This window comes from Sceloporus occidentalis, unplaced genomic scaffold (genome assembly GCF_023333645.1).
Source record: "Sceloporus occidentalis isolate IW3139 unplaced genomic scaffold, rSceOcc1.0.p SCAF_2, whole genome shotgun sequence".
In the NCBI taxonomy this organism is placed as follows: Eukaryota; Metazoa; Chordata; class Lepidosauria; order Squamata; family Phrynosomatidae; genus Sceloporus; species Sceloporus occidentalis.
In genome coordinates this window covers 191,381,975-191,400,722 of record NW_028316982.1, presented here as the reverse complement: position 1 = coordinate 191,400,722, position 18,748 = coordinate 191,381,975, and the positions used below count along the sequence as shown (strand labels likewise).

The following is an 18,748-nucleotide window of genomic DNA, read 5'->3' as shown; positions in this document are numbered from 1 at the left end:
TTAGACCTGCTACAAGAGTCCCCTATTTGAAAAACTGGAGAATTTATCACAAGCATCTTTGGAAATCCTCTTGTATCACCAATACATTCATATGACATGTTATTTGTTGTCTTTGTTAGACTATGCCTAAATACTCTAGGTTCTCGAATAATTAAAGAACAAACCAGTGCAAAATCCAATACCTTTGCAACACAACACAGAATATGATGTAAAAACAAACTGTTCTAGAGCACTCTAGAGCACTAGAATGGACTACAGAAAAAATACTTACAATTTTCCAAAACAATTTAATAAAACTGGGGGAGAATTTTTTTTCTGATGGGGTGCTTAAGTGTTGAACAACTTCATCAATTTCTTCAATAATTCTCCTAAGTGCGGAGCAAAAGCTCAGTGATTTGCACTGAACCAAGATTTTCAGGAACTTAAAATTCCAGCAGTGAAATCTTATTGTTGGTATACAATCCTATGTCTATAATTAACAAATTATCACCTACTCCATTGTCTTGTATGAATTTAAAGTGTTGGTATATAATTGTTTCATGCATGGCTATAGTATATTATAAGAATGTACACATATCGGGATACATTTTTCATTTTGGTTAACCTGAATCATCTTGGTGCACAATGCTGCTGTGTTGTGATAGCAGAAGATAGCAGAAGGCCATGGAATCAGTGTCCATGTAAGGCATTGGAGACATAGGGTCTGGCAACTTGTCACCACGGTGTTTCTCTGGGGAAAAAGTGTACCAATATTCAGTGCCCCAACAGTATTTCCTCCATTAAGGAATCCATGATGTGTATTTTTTTTTCTCCAAGGATATTGCTTAAGATATATATGTTCAAAATTCTTTTTTTTAATAGCAAACACTAGGTCATTAATGTTCATTTTAAGGTAATAAGAATTATTGCTATAACATTGCAAGAAATATTTGTTGATCCTACATTATATTATATATTTCAGTATGAAATTTTGAATGCTAAATCATACTAGGGTACAGTGTTCACTATTCTGATGATAATGCTTCTTAAAGTGAGGATTTTATTACTCAAAAAAGTTGTTGAGGGGGGAAATGTTAAGTATGTTATGTATACTTGTCCAATGTGTTTAATTAAATGTGTATTTATCTTGTGTCTCTAGCAACCTGATTTTTAAAAAAAGCTAATCATGGACTGTGGATGACTTATGGTTTTGCTCCTTATTCCTTTGCACACTTTCTCTTTCTCTTTTTTTCTTCCTTCCTGCCTTTATTACTAACTTCAAGCCCTGTCTCTTACTCATGGACTGTAGCGCTTAAAGACTGAGCTGAATGATATGCGCCCAAAGGTGGACTCTGTCCGTGACCAGGCAGTAGACTTGATGACAAACCGTGGAGATCACTGCAGAAAAGTAATAGAGCCTAAACTGACAGAGCTCAACCAACGATTCGCTACCATATCAGAAAGAATTAAAAGTGAAAAGGTAGGAAGAAATACCCCTGTGCAGAGCTACCTAGACATGCTAAATAAAGTGTACTAAAGAAATATTTTTCTGCTGCTACTGTTACTACAACTACTTCTACTATTACTGCTACTACAGTGGACCCTTGTTATCCACTGGAATGTAGTCTTAGGGTCCCCCATAGATACCAAAATCTGTGGATGTTTCAGTCCCATTATACACAATGACATACTAAAATTGTGTCTCTTATACCAAATAGCAAAATCAAGGTTTTAAAATATATATATTTTCAGGCAGTGGATGGATGAATGTGAAGGACTGACTTGGATGTGAAGGACTGACTATACTAAAATGAGTCTAAAGATTAAGATTTTGGATATGATTTTGTGGACTGAAACTTCAGGAACTTTCTATAATGCAGAAATAATGCAGTTTGACACCATTTTAAGTGTTGTAGCTCTATTCTATTCTATTCAACTGCTAGTGGTGGGGGAAGGAGAGTTAATACCTGTGGTCCTGGAAGTTATGCTGTCATTCCAAAACATTCAAAGAGGACAGGCAAGGAAGCTAGCATATGGCTCTCCTCTGCATAACATTTTTTAAAATGGTGCAGATACATGATTTTAGGCATGGGACTTCATTGTGTTTGTCCCCCATTCCCTTTAGATGGCTATACATATTACTTCAGTTGTGAACTATGCAACTCTATCCTGTCACTCCATACTTGAAAACTACTTCTGTTTTCCTGTGGTGCTTGAAGCAGAAGCATTAAAAAAACATGTTTGCCAACATGTTAAAAAAAGAAGAAATATGAGAATGTGCAGTTTCTCATTTGAATACATTTAAATCAGAATCCAGTCATGACTACCGGGTTAAAATTGAGTTTTCTACTTTTGCCCTTATTCTTCACATTAGTGGGCATTACTTTTAATGTTGTTGAATTTTGTGATGCTCTATGTACAGTTTTTCTGGCCTGGAAAGAAGGCAAGCAGCACCTCCTAACTTGGAAATATCATCTGTTTTACTCCTTGTCTTGCCCATTCATTTTAATTATTATTTTTTGTTTTCTTTTTCTTTTATAGCGGTGCTCATAGACCTTAATATATATTTATTGATTGGCTAATACTTGGAAATCAATACATATTTTGTTGTTGTTGTAGAAATGAATACTATATTTTACAGCAAAATTAACAAAATGCCCCCCTGGACATAATTAAATATTCAGGGAACAACTGAGTTTGGGTGATTTCTTTGTAGTCATGGTAGGTGGAGACAGGTGGGCTTAAATCCACAAATCCAGTCTTTTCATTACTGGCTTTTAAGGTGACTGTACATGGGTGTTTTTCTGAAGGAGGTAATTAAATCACAAAGAATATTATACAGGGCCACAGGCTTTAAAGGATATCCCTGTATTTAACATTCTCCTAATGCAACCACAGAAGAACATAAGAATTCTGGATATACTTTTGATGCATTCAACCAACAACCTATCATTTATATTATTTATGCATTCATGTACAGTGGAAAAGTCAAGAGTTTAACACAGACCCCAGTTCTTATGTGGGTAAAAGGTGACTATTTCAAAAATTAAGTAACACAAACACAAACCTTATGCTGATCAGCAAAATCTGGATTTCTGGCTAGTGACCATTTTAAAATATCTTATATTTTGGTGTGTCTATCTAAAATAGAATTCTGTGAAAGTAGCAAACTGTCACACTGCATCATTTGCTTTGGTCCAGAGATCAACAAAATACAGTTTAGACCTTTGGCTTGCATACAGTATTGCAACTTACTTTTCATATATGATCAACATATAATTATTTTCTAAATATAGTATTAGAATTCTAATTGCATCCCCAGAGATTGCCTTACCATTAGGTAAGATGGTGATTGCTGGAGGCACCAATTTATGGATATTATGAAAGCAATTTGAGTTATCCAGTATATTTGTTCTAGTATGTTTGCAAAGTTGCCACTTATATTTTCTGCCTCAGGTACTAAACATCCACAATGAGAATTAGAAAGCTCTTTTGCTCAAAGCTGGTAATGACCACAAACACTCATTTATTTGAAATAATAGATCTTATTTCCTTCTACATGTTTCCTTGAGTTAATCTAGTCCTTTTCAGGTTTACTTTTAACTACTTTTCCTTTAGATAAGATTTCATCTGAAAAATGAAATTAAATATGTTATCAAAGAGTCATACTTCCTGCTTCAAAGGTTTTCATCTGCATTATATTAATACTTAAATACAGTAAATACTAAGGGCCGCTCTTAATTTAATCAATATAATTTTGAAAAATTAAAAAAAATATTCCAAAAATAAATAAATAATAGCAGGCCAAACATAGTAGTTTTAGAATTATCAGCTAGTAAGGATTGTTGGCCCTGTGGCACTCCACTGAGGCCAAGTTGGGCAGCTGGACCAGCTCCTTGCCATCAGGCAAATGAGGCTGGGATGACTGGTAGTGTCAACATTAAGTACAATATCAGAAAAAAGCTAAGTTTTAAAAGGATCATGTATAAGAAATAGAAAGGAGGGGAATCACCTAGGAGGAATTCAAATAAATAACTAGCATGTGTAAGGAAAAAGTCAGAAAAGCTAAAGTGCAGATGTTCCTAGGGATGAGTACCAACGAAATCTGGATAAATTAATTTAGAACTATTCAGATTCCCAATAATCATTCTCATTCCTTCCTTAGGATACCCATACCTTTAAACCATAAACTTCTCAATATCTCCCTGGCCTCATCAATATTTCTGATTCTTTGGAATGCATGTTTATTGTTTCCTCAGTTATGATGAGAGAATGCTCTGAGGCATTTCTTGACAGAATTGGAGAAAATGGGGTGGATGTTAGGGGGTCCCAAGCTAATTGGATGTGTTCAGCAGTATGCATCTTATCTGTTTGCATAATATTATTGCAAACAGTCAAGTTATAAATAAAATAAATAAATAAACTTTATTCTTATACCCCGCCTTTCTGCTGCAGCAATCAAGGCAGCTTACATGACTAGAATATGTTGGAATAATACATACTTTCAATAAATAAAATAAATTGACCCCCCCTTATGAGCAAACCAAAGAGGGAGTCACCTTTTCTCCATTGATTTTGTCTTCTTCCTTTCTATGTCACATTATTATTAACCTTTATTTATAAAGTGCTGTAAATTTACACAGCACTGTACGTACAATCTTTTAATTAGGTGGTTCCCTGCCCTCAGGCTTACAATCTAAAAAGCCATGACACAAAAGGAGAAGGGAGTGGTGGAGGGGAAGGGGATGAGGGCCAGCAGTTTTTCTCTACCTCCGAGGCCTGGACCAAGGCAAAAGGACTGGAGGGAGGGCTTGGCTTCTTAATGGATGGGTAAACTTCTTCCAGGGAGGCCTGTTGGAGTTAGCCTGCCTCTCTGGTAGGATAATACATATAAAATACATAGCAATACAGGAAATGATTCAATAAAACAGGCAACAAAAGAACATCAAATAGCAAGTGACAGTTATGCAATGCCTGGGAATGCTTCTCTGAACAGGATGGTCTTCAACTCAGTTTTGAAGCTGGTTAAAGAAGTGATGGCTCTTGCTCGTGGGGGAAGAAGGTTCCAGGAGTGAGGGGCAGCGAGTGAAAAGGGGCAAATCCGGGATGGGACAGAGGAAATCCTGGGCTGAGACAGCAGACCTTGACAGAACAGAGGGCCCTAGTGGGAAGGTGAGGAGAAATAAGGTCTGATAAGTAAGGAGGGGCCAGCCCATGGAGGGCTTTAAACGTCGACAGCAGGAGCTTATACTGAATACGGAAAGGGAGGGGGAGCCAGTGAAGGGATGGCAACACAGGAGAGATATGGTCACAGCAGTGGGCGGATGTGATAATACGTGCAACTGAATGCTGGACAGAGATTAAAGGACAGAGGTGAGAAAGAGGAAGCCCAGTCAGGAGGACGTTACAGTAATCAAGTCGTGAGACCACTAGGGCATGGACCAGGATCTTGGCAATAGAGGCAGAGAGATATGGTCGGATTTTGGCAATATTGTATAAGAAGAATCTACAAGACTTGGCTGTGGTCTGGATCTGAGGGGTAAATGACAGAGAAGAATCAAAGATAAAACCAAGACAATGTCATTATCTTCTAGAGAGACTCCTAAATTTTAGGAATATATTTCTAGGAATACATGGAAAGGAGTCCTAATCAATTAAAACAAGTTAGAATCCTACCCATTTAAAAGATTGATTGGTGGAGAGTAGGTTATCTGGCATTTGAACCATGGGGTCATCTAGATAAGAGATGGTGAAGCTTTGACTCTCCATGTTTTCAGCATGACTCCCAAAAGTCTTACCATTAGTCACACAAGCTGAAGCTTTTGGGTGAGTTCCTTCTTCCAGCAAACTACATAGTCTTTTGGAGCACTTGAATCTGATGAATCACTCAGTTGAATTTTGTATTATTATTATTATCAATGTTGTAAACATTTGTGTGAACCAGTTTCATTTCTCATACATTTGAACAGTGAATTCTGATTTAAGTTGTAGGAAGATTTTGGTTGGTGCTATCACATTAGCTCAATAGGTTTATGTCTAACATCTGACATTCTTTGAAGTAGACCTAATATCAGGCAGCTGAAAAGTAGCTTTTATCACTTTTTGTTTGTTTATGAATGATTAAAATGCATCACATCAACCCAGTGTCATTAAAGTTTACAAAAATGAAAGTTTACCGTGAAATAGTTTGATCATTTTATATCTAGGTCTTAGAATGTGCTTAAGATTTTAAATTAAATTGTAAGTGCTTATATATTAAATTTTCCCTCTATAGTGTCTAGAGAAAAACAGAGAGAATCTACATTATTGGACATCATAAGTAGTCACTGTAAGATTTTAAAGTGAAGACAGTATTATATGTGTTAAAATTTACATAAATCAATAACTTAGCCTGGTTCTAAAGCTTTCTAAATCCCTATGTTGCTTTAAACATTCACACACACACAGAGAGAGAGAGAGAGAGAGAGAGAGAGAACTGGTCTTTCTATTAGTGTATGTGTAATGTACTGTAATACAAAAATATGCAATTTTTCTTGAATATTGAAAGCATGGTTGTTTGGAATTGAAAGCAAAAGAGGAAAAAAACTAGGAGTGCATGACTGAAGGCAGTCATTTTGGCAGGATTGATTCAGAATGTTTGAGAGATTTCTCGTGTACCTGAGTATCATGAAGGAGGGTTTTTTTCTTCAGTTGTTGTAAAAGTTACAATACTTTGGATGCATTTTCTACTCTTTCTTTATTAAACAGTTTTACATGCATATCTAAATGCCACCATTCCCCCTCCAAAATATATTAATTAAGTGTGTTTGCTCTGTTAGTGGAGAAGTTGAGAAAACAGCAAATAGGTTGATACTGACTGGCATGCCGTGCAATTCTGGCTTTTATCTTTTCATAGCTTATATATAGCTGAAATATTATTTTTCCTTTTGATAAAGTATGATGTTTTCATATGAGTGGTGAAATCCACCCACACACTCCACATCATAAATGAAATTGCTATGTAAGAATAAGGGTTGATCAAGTAAGGAAATAGGACTGGTTCTGTTACATATAAATTACTTTGTAAAATATCAAAATAAATGTGTGTAATTAATTTAACAGTTGGGGGCAAAGTAGATATGACACTTTAGTTTATGTCTGTATGTGATGTAAAATTAACAGTCTTCCATTCCCTTTTCTTTTTCCCAACTTTCCAACATTTTTAAAAGCCCATCATTCCTTTGAAGGAATTGGAGCAGTTTAACTTCGATATACAAAAATTGCTTGAACCACTGGAGGCTGAAATTCAGCAGGGGGTGAATTTGAAAGAGGAAGACTTCAATAAAGATACGGTAAATTGGTTGTGATGGAAGTATGAATGAACTGGGAATGGAAATGGAATGAATGCTGGAGCAGAAATTAGAAGCCTCTCTGTTTGCATTTGACCCTTCAGACAGTTACAAATATCATTCTGTTGAGCTGTTATAAAACTGTAGTGATACATTTAATATTTATAGCCTTGACATCATAGTGTTTTAATAGTATGTTTCAAGGGTAACTGTTATAAAGTGAAAGATGCTTCTCTCTTGGAAATTATCACAAACAGGCAGAAAAGTGTTATTATGAAGTATTTGGATCAGAGTTAGAATTCCTGCAGCTCTCTAGGTTCCTTAACTGTGCTGTCTAGGGCTCATGGGAGTTGCCTCCCGAAAACATCTGAAAGTGGCATGATTCCACTCCAACTACACAGTAATTTTAGTCATAAAGTATAGATATATCATAAAATTAGGACAATATTAGGGCCTTCGTACCCCTGACATCTACTTGCAGTGATGAGTGGTAGTTCAAAGGCCTAATTCTGGAGATCACCATGGCAAAAGCTGGAGGCCTCCCCATTGGCCCCAATTTAATAAAGGGAGATATGCACACAAATGTGCTTCTTTTGCCCTGTCAAATTCACCTTGACACACTCAGACACACCAGCAAATTCAGAGAAAAACGCACACATACAGTTATACTCTCCCTAATCTCAGTATGCAGGAATTAGGAGAGGTTAAGCTTCCCCTTTCTTATGCTATGACACTACTTCTTGCCTAAGACTCATTGGCGGTTTTTGCATCAGCAATTACCTGGATGGGAGAGGAAATGTACAATTCCTTCCCATCGACCTTGAGTTGTATCCTGTTTCTCAAATAGCTACTTGGCAAACTGTAGACAACATGGCTTATATGACAAAGATGGCATGTAGGAAGATTCATTCCAGTGTGCCTCCCTACCTTTTCAATCCTACTCCTCACCACACATCGAAATGGTAACCATTCAAGAGAAGCTAGGCAGATTTCACACTCTTGGATTGATTGTTGCAGGCTTACAAGAGCTACCTGGAAATTGCTTAAATTTCTAATGCAATGTTGCTCAGTATGAGAAAACATCTGTCTTGAAAATGTAGACAATATGATGGAGGTAGATGAATAGGTCCAGCTACATTTATACTTAAAATACATTGTTAAATTATGAACCTGCAGTCAATTTTTATGGACAACAAGAATGGGAAATGTGTATGACAACAAAGAAAAGTTTATAGCAACACTTTGATATGTTTAAATCTTCTCTGCAATATTTACTACCTTTAAATCCTCTTTTAATTTGTCTTCAGCATCAAATTAATTAAAGCTTGACAACTTGCATCATCTGTTCAGAAACAGAAAAATAACATGTTTCAAAACAATTTTTTTCATCCTGAGTTTTCTTTTTGTATTATATTAGACATTTAAAATACCTGTTTTAGACATGGAATAATGTCTGCTTGCATAGGTAAATTTCTTCAGTTTGCTTATATATGTTGTTTACTGTTTATAAAGCTTTAGGATTATGTTGATCCATGAACATTCCTCTGGTATTTCTTGTAACATACACTCCTTTTCTTTCAGTTTTATTTAAATTTCCTATCTCTTATAGTGTGAAGCATACACTCCATCATTACTCACATTTTTTTTATTTTTTGTAACATTTATGCTGACAAAGTGCCAGACATTGGGGAAACTCTGTTTTAAGAAATGTCATTCATATCTAGTTTCTGTCTTGGCACTTCACTGCTTTCTGAAACATAATTAACACTTTCTACTTTTCTTACACCAGCCATTCAGTGTCTATATCCAGCTGCCAGTGAGGGCTCATGGTTAATCATTTCAAAATCACCTACACTGCTACTGCCACTGCTTTTGTCCATTGCAACTTTTGCTCAAGGGAGACCTCTGGAATCTTATCCATTGATTCAGAAGCCCATCATCAGCACTTGTTACACAGTTTAGTAAGATCAAGGAGTTGATCTTATGTCTGGCATACATGGCATACATAATGTATCCAACTACTTTAAATATTTCATCATTTAATCTTTAACTATAGATTAGATTTATTTCTCCTAGTCAGTGATTTCCATATAGTGCTTTGCCCAGTTCCTAATCCTCAAGTCTTGCTAAAAGTATATCTACATTCAACGTCAACAATGATCTTCTTGCACCTTTAAGACTAAGATTTATATTATCATGAACTTTTATGAACTCTCAAATGGGTTTGAATCCCCAAAATGCATTATAAAATAAATCTGTTATTCTTAGAGGACCACAAGACTCATATTCTTGTTTTTAGTTATGATAGCCCTGACTAAGATGGATAAATCTTCAAAATACTCAAGGGCATGTAAATTATTTGAAATAATATGCCACCAATGTTTACCCTTCCTTCCTGTCTTTCCTCTCTTGGTTGTCTACACATTATTGATTTTTAGATATTAAGGAATAGCATCGTGCTGGTGATGTTATAAAAGTGTAACTGCAGGCTACACTTACTTGTGTGCTTTCTCAGATCTTGGGGAAGGGATTATGGAGTACCTCCCTCTGCAAGATCTGAACTCTAGTATGCAACATATGCTGAGAGGAACATTTCCCCAGCCACTGCTCAGGTGCTGGAGTACATTAGGGTTTAATCTGCTGCTTTTGAGCACCAAGGAAGGGAGGATCAGCCTTACACTGGAGGAGCACCCAGGCAGGGTGCAGTAGACTCCCTGGTGCCTCCCTGGAGGAGATTTGCACTCCACTGGAGTCATGTAGGATCTCAGCCACTATCCTCAGGGCAGACACCTTCTTGCTGTAACTCTGTAAAGCAGGGAATAGCATGATCTGTTTTGGCTTTTGGGAACCTAGTTGCTTTTCTTACTAAAATGCTGAGAACTACTACCCAGAGCCAAACAAATGATGGCCCAAGGAGAAGAATCTATGATCTAATTATAAAACATACATAATGGTTTGTCATGGAGTTACCAGAGAACAGTGATTCTAGCACAACAGCGGAAAAACTGGTCAGGGTAGCTAGTTAAAGATCTGGTCAATAGCAACTAATCAGTGCTCTTATTTACTAAGAATAGATGCTGAGGTTTAGAGGAAACTGTTAGCACAAGGCCATCCATGGTACATGATTTTTTTTGCAGTTTGATGTGCTCATATTGAAAATTGGGGGGGGGGGGGGGAGTTCAAGAAACATTTGGAGTTATGCTGCAAATCACCCAGAGATCTAACAGTAGATCTTGAGCTGACTTTTGCCCTCTTGCTGCAAAAGCAAAACAAAACTTTTTTTAAAAGTCATGTATAAAGGACAATGATGAAAACAACAATAACAGTTGTCTTTTGTTATTGGGAGAAAATGTTGATTAAATTAATACTTGTTTTTTTTTGTAAAAAAAAGTGTGAGAAGGATGAGGTTACTGTGAAAGAACTGCTTCAACGAGGAGATGTGCTTCACCGAACGATCAAAGATGAAAGGGAGAAAGAAGAAATAAAAACTAAACAACAACTGTTGCAGACCAAGCATAATGCTCTCAAGGTAGAGGATATAATTTATAAAAAAACATGAGTCTCAGTCCCCCCCCCCCCCAAACATCTTTGAACTTGTGGGTCAGGGGAGTTCTATGTATCCTAAATGGACCTCATCTCCTGGCATTTTTTTAATAAAATATTTTATCATGGAGGAACAAGTGGATGAGACAGAAAGTGTGACAAAACTTAACAAAATATCTGTTGCTGTCATGTTGCCCTAAATTCACATAATTATGGCTTCAAGTACCTTTCTAGTTGGAGTGGAGTGTTTTGTATAAAACAGAAAAAAAGTGAAAAGCAAGTTAAAAAGTACTTGTCTTTTCAATCTTATTGACATATGAAATACATCATCATAATTTACAATTTTTTCTTATCCTTTCTCATTGAGTACAAAAAATAGAAGAAAGTGCTACATCGTTCTTCATCTTTATATAGAATTAATTAAGTCATTTCTCCATCCCTGTGCATGAAAGGAATAGAGAGTAGGCAGTGCTGCCTGGCCATTTCCAATTGAACACAACTATTTTTTCTTTAATTTTATTTCCATGAATGGAAAATACTGCCCAATTAATTTTTAGTATATTTTAGATAGCAGAAATGAATCTTCTTGAAAGTTCAGTGAGTGAACAGCTTTTTTGTTTCTTAATGCATTCTTTTGGAAAATCAAATTAGCTTTAATCTGCCTTTCATTGGACAAAATTTGTGTATCTTTTGTACTGTTGCAAAACTGTAATGTGTTGCTTTTAAGTATTGTAAAGTGACATTCAAATCTGTCTTATTGATCAGTGTGTTACTAACAATATTACAAAGAGTTGAGCAATGGTTTTTGTTTTTAATTTTGGTTACTCAATAAAAACTTGTACGTAAAGCAGAACTGAACACTAAATTTAAGCAATTATAAATCAAATGTACTGAAGATTAAATTTTGAGAGATATGAGATACATTTAGTTTATCTGCAGCTTGTATAAAACAATAGCAAAACTATTGTAGGGGATTGGAGGAGAAGCTATCAAAACCAGGCTGAAACTAGTCTTCTGATTCTTTGGATTTATTGACTTAGCAAGAGGCTATCCTGCAATATTCCTCTCTCTTATTCAAAGGACCTGGCTTGTCAGTCCACTCTCTGAGGAATTCCAAAGCACAAATGAGTTTTAAGTTTGTTCAAGCAGTTTTATTAAAATAATGTTTAACAGAAAAAGAGAACAATGTTCACATTAAGAAAGATCAGCACATTTACAGATTAAGTTGATAGTACACAACTGTCTTAGTTCAGAATCATAGAGGTTGCTCAAAAATCTGACACCTAAAGGCTTCATTTCTCATTTCTTTTAATTCCTAACTTCACCTTCTATAACTTAATATGTCTGCACTTAATTTTGTTTAATTATGCTGAAATATACACTATTTGCTTTAGCTGCTGCTTTGGCCTACCCCAATATTGGAGTGTTATGCTAATCCTTCTGTTTGTTACTGTTTCTTCTGTATTGTCAAAATGTACCCCAACTCTTTGGCAATAGAACATTTTCACCCCATTAATCATGTTTATGGTAAATGTCTCAGGAACAGATTAGTTGTTCCAAGAGGGGCTTTCATCTTTTTCTTATTTTGTGTCCTGGCTTGATTCAGCATCATTCCAGAACACAATCCATCCTTTTCAGTTTATGTAAGAAGTGACAATTCATAGGCCATTTATTAGTCCTTATAGGACCTGAGTAGGCCTATCTGTACCCTTGCAACTGCAAGTGGCCTTCACTAGGTATTTGTAACCTTAACTTACCTGTTATACCTTTGCCTAATCTTTTTGCCTATATGTGCATATTGAATGCTTGTGTCTAAGTAGTAAAACAAAACAAAATAGGGGCCCCAAGATGTTACAAATACAAAAATAAATAAAACAAATTTTATTGTTTTTCCTTTGTGCCTTCAAAACATTTCTGACTTATGGCACCCCAAAGGTGTACCTATCACTGGGTTTTCCTGGCAGAATTTGTTCAGAAGGGGTTGCCTTGCCTTCTTCTCAGGCTGAGAGAGACTTGCCCAAGGTTATGCATTGGGTTTCCATGGCAGAACAATGATTTGAACCCTGGTCTCCCACTTTCCCAGTCCAGCATTCAAACTACTAAAACATGCTGGTCCTATTAAACAAATCATTGTATTTTTTTATTAAAATAGATTTATATTTCTAATTACTAGAGGTATAATAAGTCTCATCTTATTTTGTTCCATAATGGGCAACAGCAAATTTCAAAAGTTTTATTTCCAATTGAGATGATCAAAGTTTAGCAGCATTTTCCAAAATCACTCCACAGATTTCAAGACTTTGTTAAAATTTTGCTTGCACAAATACAGTTTTTTTGCCCCGAATTTTCTTTCTCCTCATCAAAGCTCCCCAAATGCTGGTCTTTTCAGTCTTGTTCAAGGTCAAAAAGTCTTGCAGCAGTTCACAGTACCCTTAAGCAGGACATATTGGAATTGCATTAACATTAAAATATAAACTTCAGAGATAGCAGTCAGACATTACCACAATTAGTATTAAGGTTTTTTTTATTATGATGATCTAAAATGTATACTGTTTGGATTAAATGTACCCTACTTTCTATTGTAGTTATATTTCATTGTTGATAGCTGTTCCCTAAAGAATATTGTATCCAGAAAAACAGAATTTCACTCACACGGTGGCGATTTTGTACCTCCCCCTTCCCACTACAGTAAGAATCATGCCGAATGACATAATAGCAGGCAAAATGGAGGGCATTATGGGATGGATTTTGTGCATGGAGAGGTATCCTGTACATTAAGGCAATGACCTTTAATATCCTACACTCTGAAATAAAAGCATGCGGAATTAGATTGACATATGGCTGTTCCCAGTAATCCATATGTGTCTCCAGACATGAGCCTTGGTTGAAAACAAAAATGAGCAATTTGTGGTCCTCAACTGCTTTCACTATGGTGGCTATGGTTGTTGGGAGTTATAGTACAACAAAAGTCACTACTTCTACACTGTTTGGAAAGTCACCATAGATTTCCCACTGCTCATTAGAGATACAAAGGATATTTACAACTTTGCTTATTTTTTTCACATGTGACAGTGAAGAGGCAAAAAGTTACATAGTTCTTCCTAGCTTAGACCATATTATTTAAATATAGATATTAAGGACTCTTAACATTTATAGAATTTATTCAGGAGAATAAACAAATCTGATAATTTGCATCTAATAAATGTAATTAACATTTTTGTGCTATATGACATTTTCACACTTTATTCCTACATGATAATACATACATATGTACTACCATTTATACCATTACCTCCTTGTTTGCAAGTCTAATAATATCTGCACTATGAACAGGATCTGAGGTGTCAAAGAAGGAAAAAGGCTTTGGAGATTTCTCATCAGTGGTATCAGTATAAGAGGCAGGCAGATGACCTCATGAAGTGGCTGGATGACATTGAGAAAAAATTAGCAACTATACCAGATCCCCAAGATGAGCAGAAGCTAAAGGTAATGCCATTTAAAAAATGCTGTTGCATCTGTTTTGTAATAGGAATATATCAATATGTATGTTTATGTCTTTTTGTATGTACAACCGTATTGACACATAGAATAACAGTTGCTCAGTATTTACTGTAATTCTTTAAATAATTTAGATAGTGCTTGTTTAAATAAATATATTCATTTTACACAGATTCGTATAAATGTTATAGTCAATTTTATACAAGAAATAAAATACTGTGTTTTCATATATGAAGTATACTGTCATTAAGAAGCATCATCTCTTTTCTAGAAGTAAATTAATTAATTCTGTATCTTTATTGCAGATGAGCAAATGACTTATCGATATATGGATGAACTCTTTGTCATGTTAGCACATTCATTTTCATCAGAACATATTCATACATCATTGTCAAAATTCTAAGGATTTACTTACATGTTGTCAAAGAACTGCCTCATTTATTTTGTATCGTCTTTTTTTGCTTCATTCTCTGTTGAGTTACCTGCAATATTTTTTTTAAAAAAATATCCTCTAGCTATGCAACTGACAGTCACATTGAATATTTAATATGCAATTCCAGTTGTGTTTCTAGTGGCTTATCACACTGTGCTAAGAAGAATGAGAAAGTTAGAACATTAGATAGTTAATCCATTCACCACCTTTCCAGCATATTCTAGTCACATAAATTTCTAAAAGCAATCAGCTAGATGACCCTAGACTCAGCTATGTCTCTTTTGTCTACATGTAAACAATTTTTCAAAAGTGTCATTTTTTGTAACAATAAAATTGGGGGTGGAAATCTACACAATATTTTGCTAATTCTTGGATACTGATTATCTAGTTAGCTAATTTTCCTGGCCCCTGTATTGATTTTGCTCAATAGGAAATTGATCAAGAATTGGAGAAGAAGAAGGAAGAGCTGAATGCGGTACAGAGGCAAGCAGATCGCTTGTCTAAGGATGGGGCTGCGAAAGCAGTGGAACCAACCCTGATACAGCTCAGCAAGCGCTGGCGAGATATTGAGAGCAAATTTGCTCACTTTCGAAGACTCAACTATGCACAAATTGTGAGTTGTTCTTGGCAAACATTTTTGTTTGCAAATACTGCTACTAACAGAACCCTACTAACAATGAAAGATCCCTGTCCTATGCCAACTTGTCTAAAACAGAGTTATTTGGTCAGCCAAAGAGGAACACTTTATTTTACAATGCAGTATAGTGTTTGTGCTACATGATTTGCTCTGGAAAATGCCCTTAAATTAAAATACCAGGTCAAAACAACAGAAATATAACAGTATTGACCAAAACAAAAAACAAAAACATCTTGGTTTTCTTGTGTCATTTGTTCCATAACATTACCAGTTCAAAACCGCCAGTTTGCCATACATTTATTTTGTTCAATAAACATGTGTGACTGAGAAATATTTATTTTTTATCTGCCATCCCATGCAAAATTTAATTCAATTTTATTTTTTTATAATGAATAATCTATTAACACTCAGGAACAGATTGAATAATTTTTCTTTCTACTATGTATTTAATAAGAATACTCTATCTCTCTGAAAACATGCAGTTCAAAAATGCTCTTTAATAGCATGTTGTGGCAGAAGCTCCAGATGTTTAGGCATACATCATTTGTTGGAAAAACTACCCTACATGAAATTGTAATTTCAAATAAAGTATGAAATCTGGATTGTTGGTGTATGGATTTGGGGCCTGAATAGGACTACCTCATCAAAACAGATTTGACGATATTCAAAATGGGAGAAAGCCATGATGGGAAATATGATATATTGGTGTTTTATGGATGCAGCAGATATTTTATATCTAAAGAAAGTAGATCACAACAAGTTGAAAGGAGCCTACTAGAAACCATCAAGTGTGTGTGTATGCATGTGTTCAAAAGTGTGGTTGAAAGATATATGGAGTGTTTTGTGAACAAATGTGAACAAAGCACTTCTGCGGTAGTAGGGGCCTGGATTCATGCCACATGCAGTGCTGCAGAGGAGTGACCAAGTTTTGGTGGCCTCCAAAGTGAGGAGATCAGGATTCTCTGCATACACTGCAACACACCATGATGCTACACATGAAGGGCAGGAGTCAGAGACAACATAAAGCCAGCCCCACCTTCAAGTGATTGCTTTGCAGATAAGACAGCATGTGAGTGGGGAAGAGAAAGAGTTTGATGAAAAGAGCTATTTTCTTTCCTTCTTCTTGCCTCCTTCTTTCTTTACTTGTGTCTTTGTAGGGGGACCAACTGTCCTTTATTACCTTGATTTTTAATTTAATTTTCCACCTCTTACCTATCAGTGTTCAGCAAAAGTGGGTGGGTGGTCAGGAAGGGTCAAATCCACCCACCAGCTTCTTGGCCAGCTGTGGCCCCAGCCAGTTTCAAATCACATTTCTGCTACAGCCAAGCAAACTTCTGTTCCTCACTCCAGGAGCAATTTTAAAAGGTGATTGTCTCCATCACCCAGTTTCTCTTGAAAAAGTCATGATCTCATGTCTTCTTATCTACATAAATGTCAGGCTGTGGTGGTGGATTCAGTCTTGCTACTGGAGTTGCTGGAGTTATACAGTAGAATAGTGTGCACCCTACAGACCCTGGTAGCAGAAGCCACACTCGTTACAACTAGGTCTGTGTCTTTTAAAGAGAAGTAATAGTGATTTATGGTTTATATAGATTTATTGCAAGAATAGCATTGTCCGTGAAGGCTTATTAAAGAAATGTGTAATAGGCAATGATTGTAACTATATGTGGCAGTTCCATTAATCTCTGAGTCAGTGTTCCACTTGAAAGATTCAAGAAAAGAAACACCCCCCACAGATATGTTTTGAGGATCTAACCATGTAAAAATGAAGATATGAAAATTTGTCCTGGCTGTCTGGAAAGTCCATTTAATATTTTTAATTAAATCATAAACTCGTTTTGCTTACAGAAAATATTTTCATAACTTTTACATAGAAAATCTCATGGCAACCATCAAATTAGAAAACAATAAGAATTCAGTGAACGTAAGTGTAGTTATAAATCCCCATTATCCCATGAAACTGATCACCAGGAAAGGAATCTTCTCAGCTACTTTCTCTAACAATATTAGGACGGCATTTTAAAAAGGGTGGGCAGAGTTGAGTGGTTTAGTTAATACCAAGCAAACTCAAACATACATTCATTATAATTATGACTGTGGACCTCTTTCCAAGAAGCTCAGGGTGATACAAAACATAATAAAACACAACCAAATACTACCTCTTGAAATTACTGTATATCCATTATAACACCAGTCATTGATTCTGCTATGCTGGTGTTCCAGAACATCAAAATGCTATACCAAAATACTATTCTGGTCCTACATCAACCAGAATGAAGAAAAGACAACAAACTAAATTTTAAATTGGGCATAACTTTGCCTACATTAAATTGATCTACAATGTGGAAAGCAGATTGCAAAGCTAACTTGAAATAGTATGGGCTTAGTTGCCATCACTGCAATAAAACTTAAGGGCAAAACACCCAGTTCAAAGGCTCATGTGAGGTTGTACCCCACTGCATGATGTTTCAGCCACATTCCCAAATTGGATCTATAGAAAGGAAGGCCTGGCCATTGATTCAAAAGTAGGCAGGCTAGCATTTATGCAGTTTACCAAGCATCCCCCAAGGGGTTATCTTCCAAAAGTAGTCTGAATGGCTGTGAGGACTCTTCCAGGCTGACAAATGATCACATGATGCTTGAGAGGTAGTCACTAGGAAATGTGAACTGGTATACCCACCCAATGGTGCCTAACCTTCAATAAAATAAAATACTTATTGTCTGAATTCAAACATAGCAACACAGTGAATAAAAGGCTAATCAGCCGAATGTCAAAGGTGGGGAAAAAACAGCTGTCTTTAATGCCACCAAATGAGAAAGCAGTAAAAGACATTCAGAGGAGGAAGAGCAGCATTGTAAATGGTAAATCTAGTTGATTCCTTTGAATGCAGTTCTTTCTCTGCACAAGTTATGTGGATCAGTTAAAGAGAGAAAGAGACAGCTTTCTAGTTCTTAAATTTGGTTCTCATACCCCCTTAGAATTTTATTCACAGATTTTGATAGATCACATTGACTGTTTGTTCTCACCCTGCTCTTTGATATCCAGAAACACAGTGCCTCACTTTGAAGGATGAATAAAAAAACCAAGGCTGAAACATGGCCAATATGTTGCGACTGGCCATAATTACTATTTAAAGACATAAAGAGTTGATATCTGCACATTCTCTTTCACATTACGGTTTGTCAACAACCACATAAGCTGGAAGGAAACTTGTTGTTTTAGCATACACACACTTTGCATAGCACTTACCAGGTACTGCATCAACTTTGCAAACTATTGTATTGTCCTTAAGGTGAAGATATTATTACACCATTGTTGCAGACAGTTCT

At 35.9% G+C, this 18,748-nt stretch overlaps 1 protein-coding gene across 9 annotated transcripts in view; it reads left to right on the top strand.

Annotated features, from left to right (window-relative positions):
- Window positions 1-18,748, top strand: part of LOC149319486 (dystrophin-like) — a 1,434,671-nt gene that overhangs the window by 708,772 nt on the left and 707,151 nt on the right. For all 9 annotated transcript variants that reach the window (XM_089511816.1, XM_089511819.1, XM_089511811.1 and 6 more), the window contains 5 exons: window positions 1,289-1,459; window positions 7,188-7,310; window positions 10,699-10,836; window positions 14,184-14,336; window positions 15,212-15,394. In XM_089511816.1, the coding sequence (XP_089367942.1) occupies window positions 1,289-1,459; window positions 7,188-7,310; window positions 10,699-10,836; window positions 14,184-14,336; window positions 15,212-15,394 (768 nt within the window). The remainder of the gene's footprint in view (window positions 1-1,288; window positions 1,460-7,187; window positions 7,311-10,698; window positions 10,837-14,183; window positions 14,337-15,211; window positions 15,395-18,748) is intronic.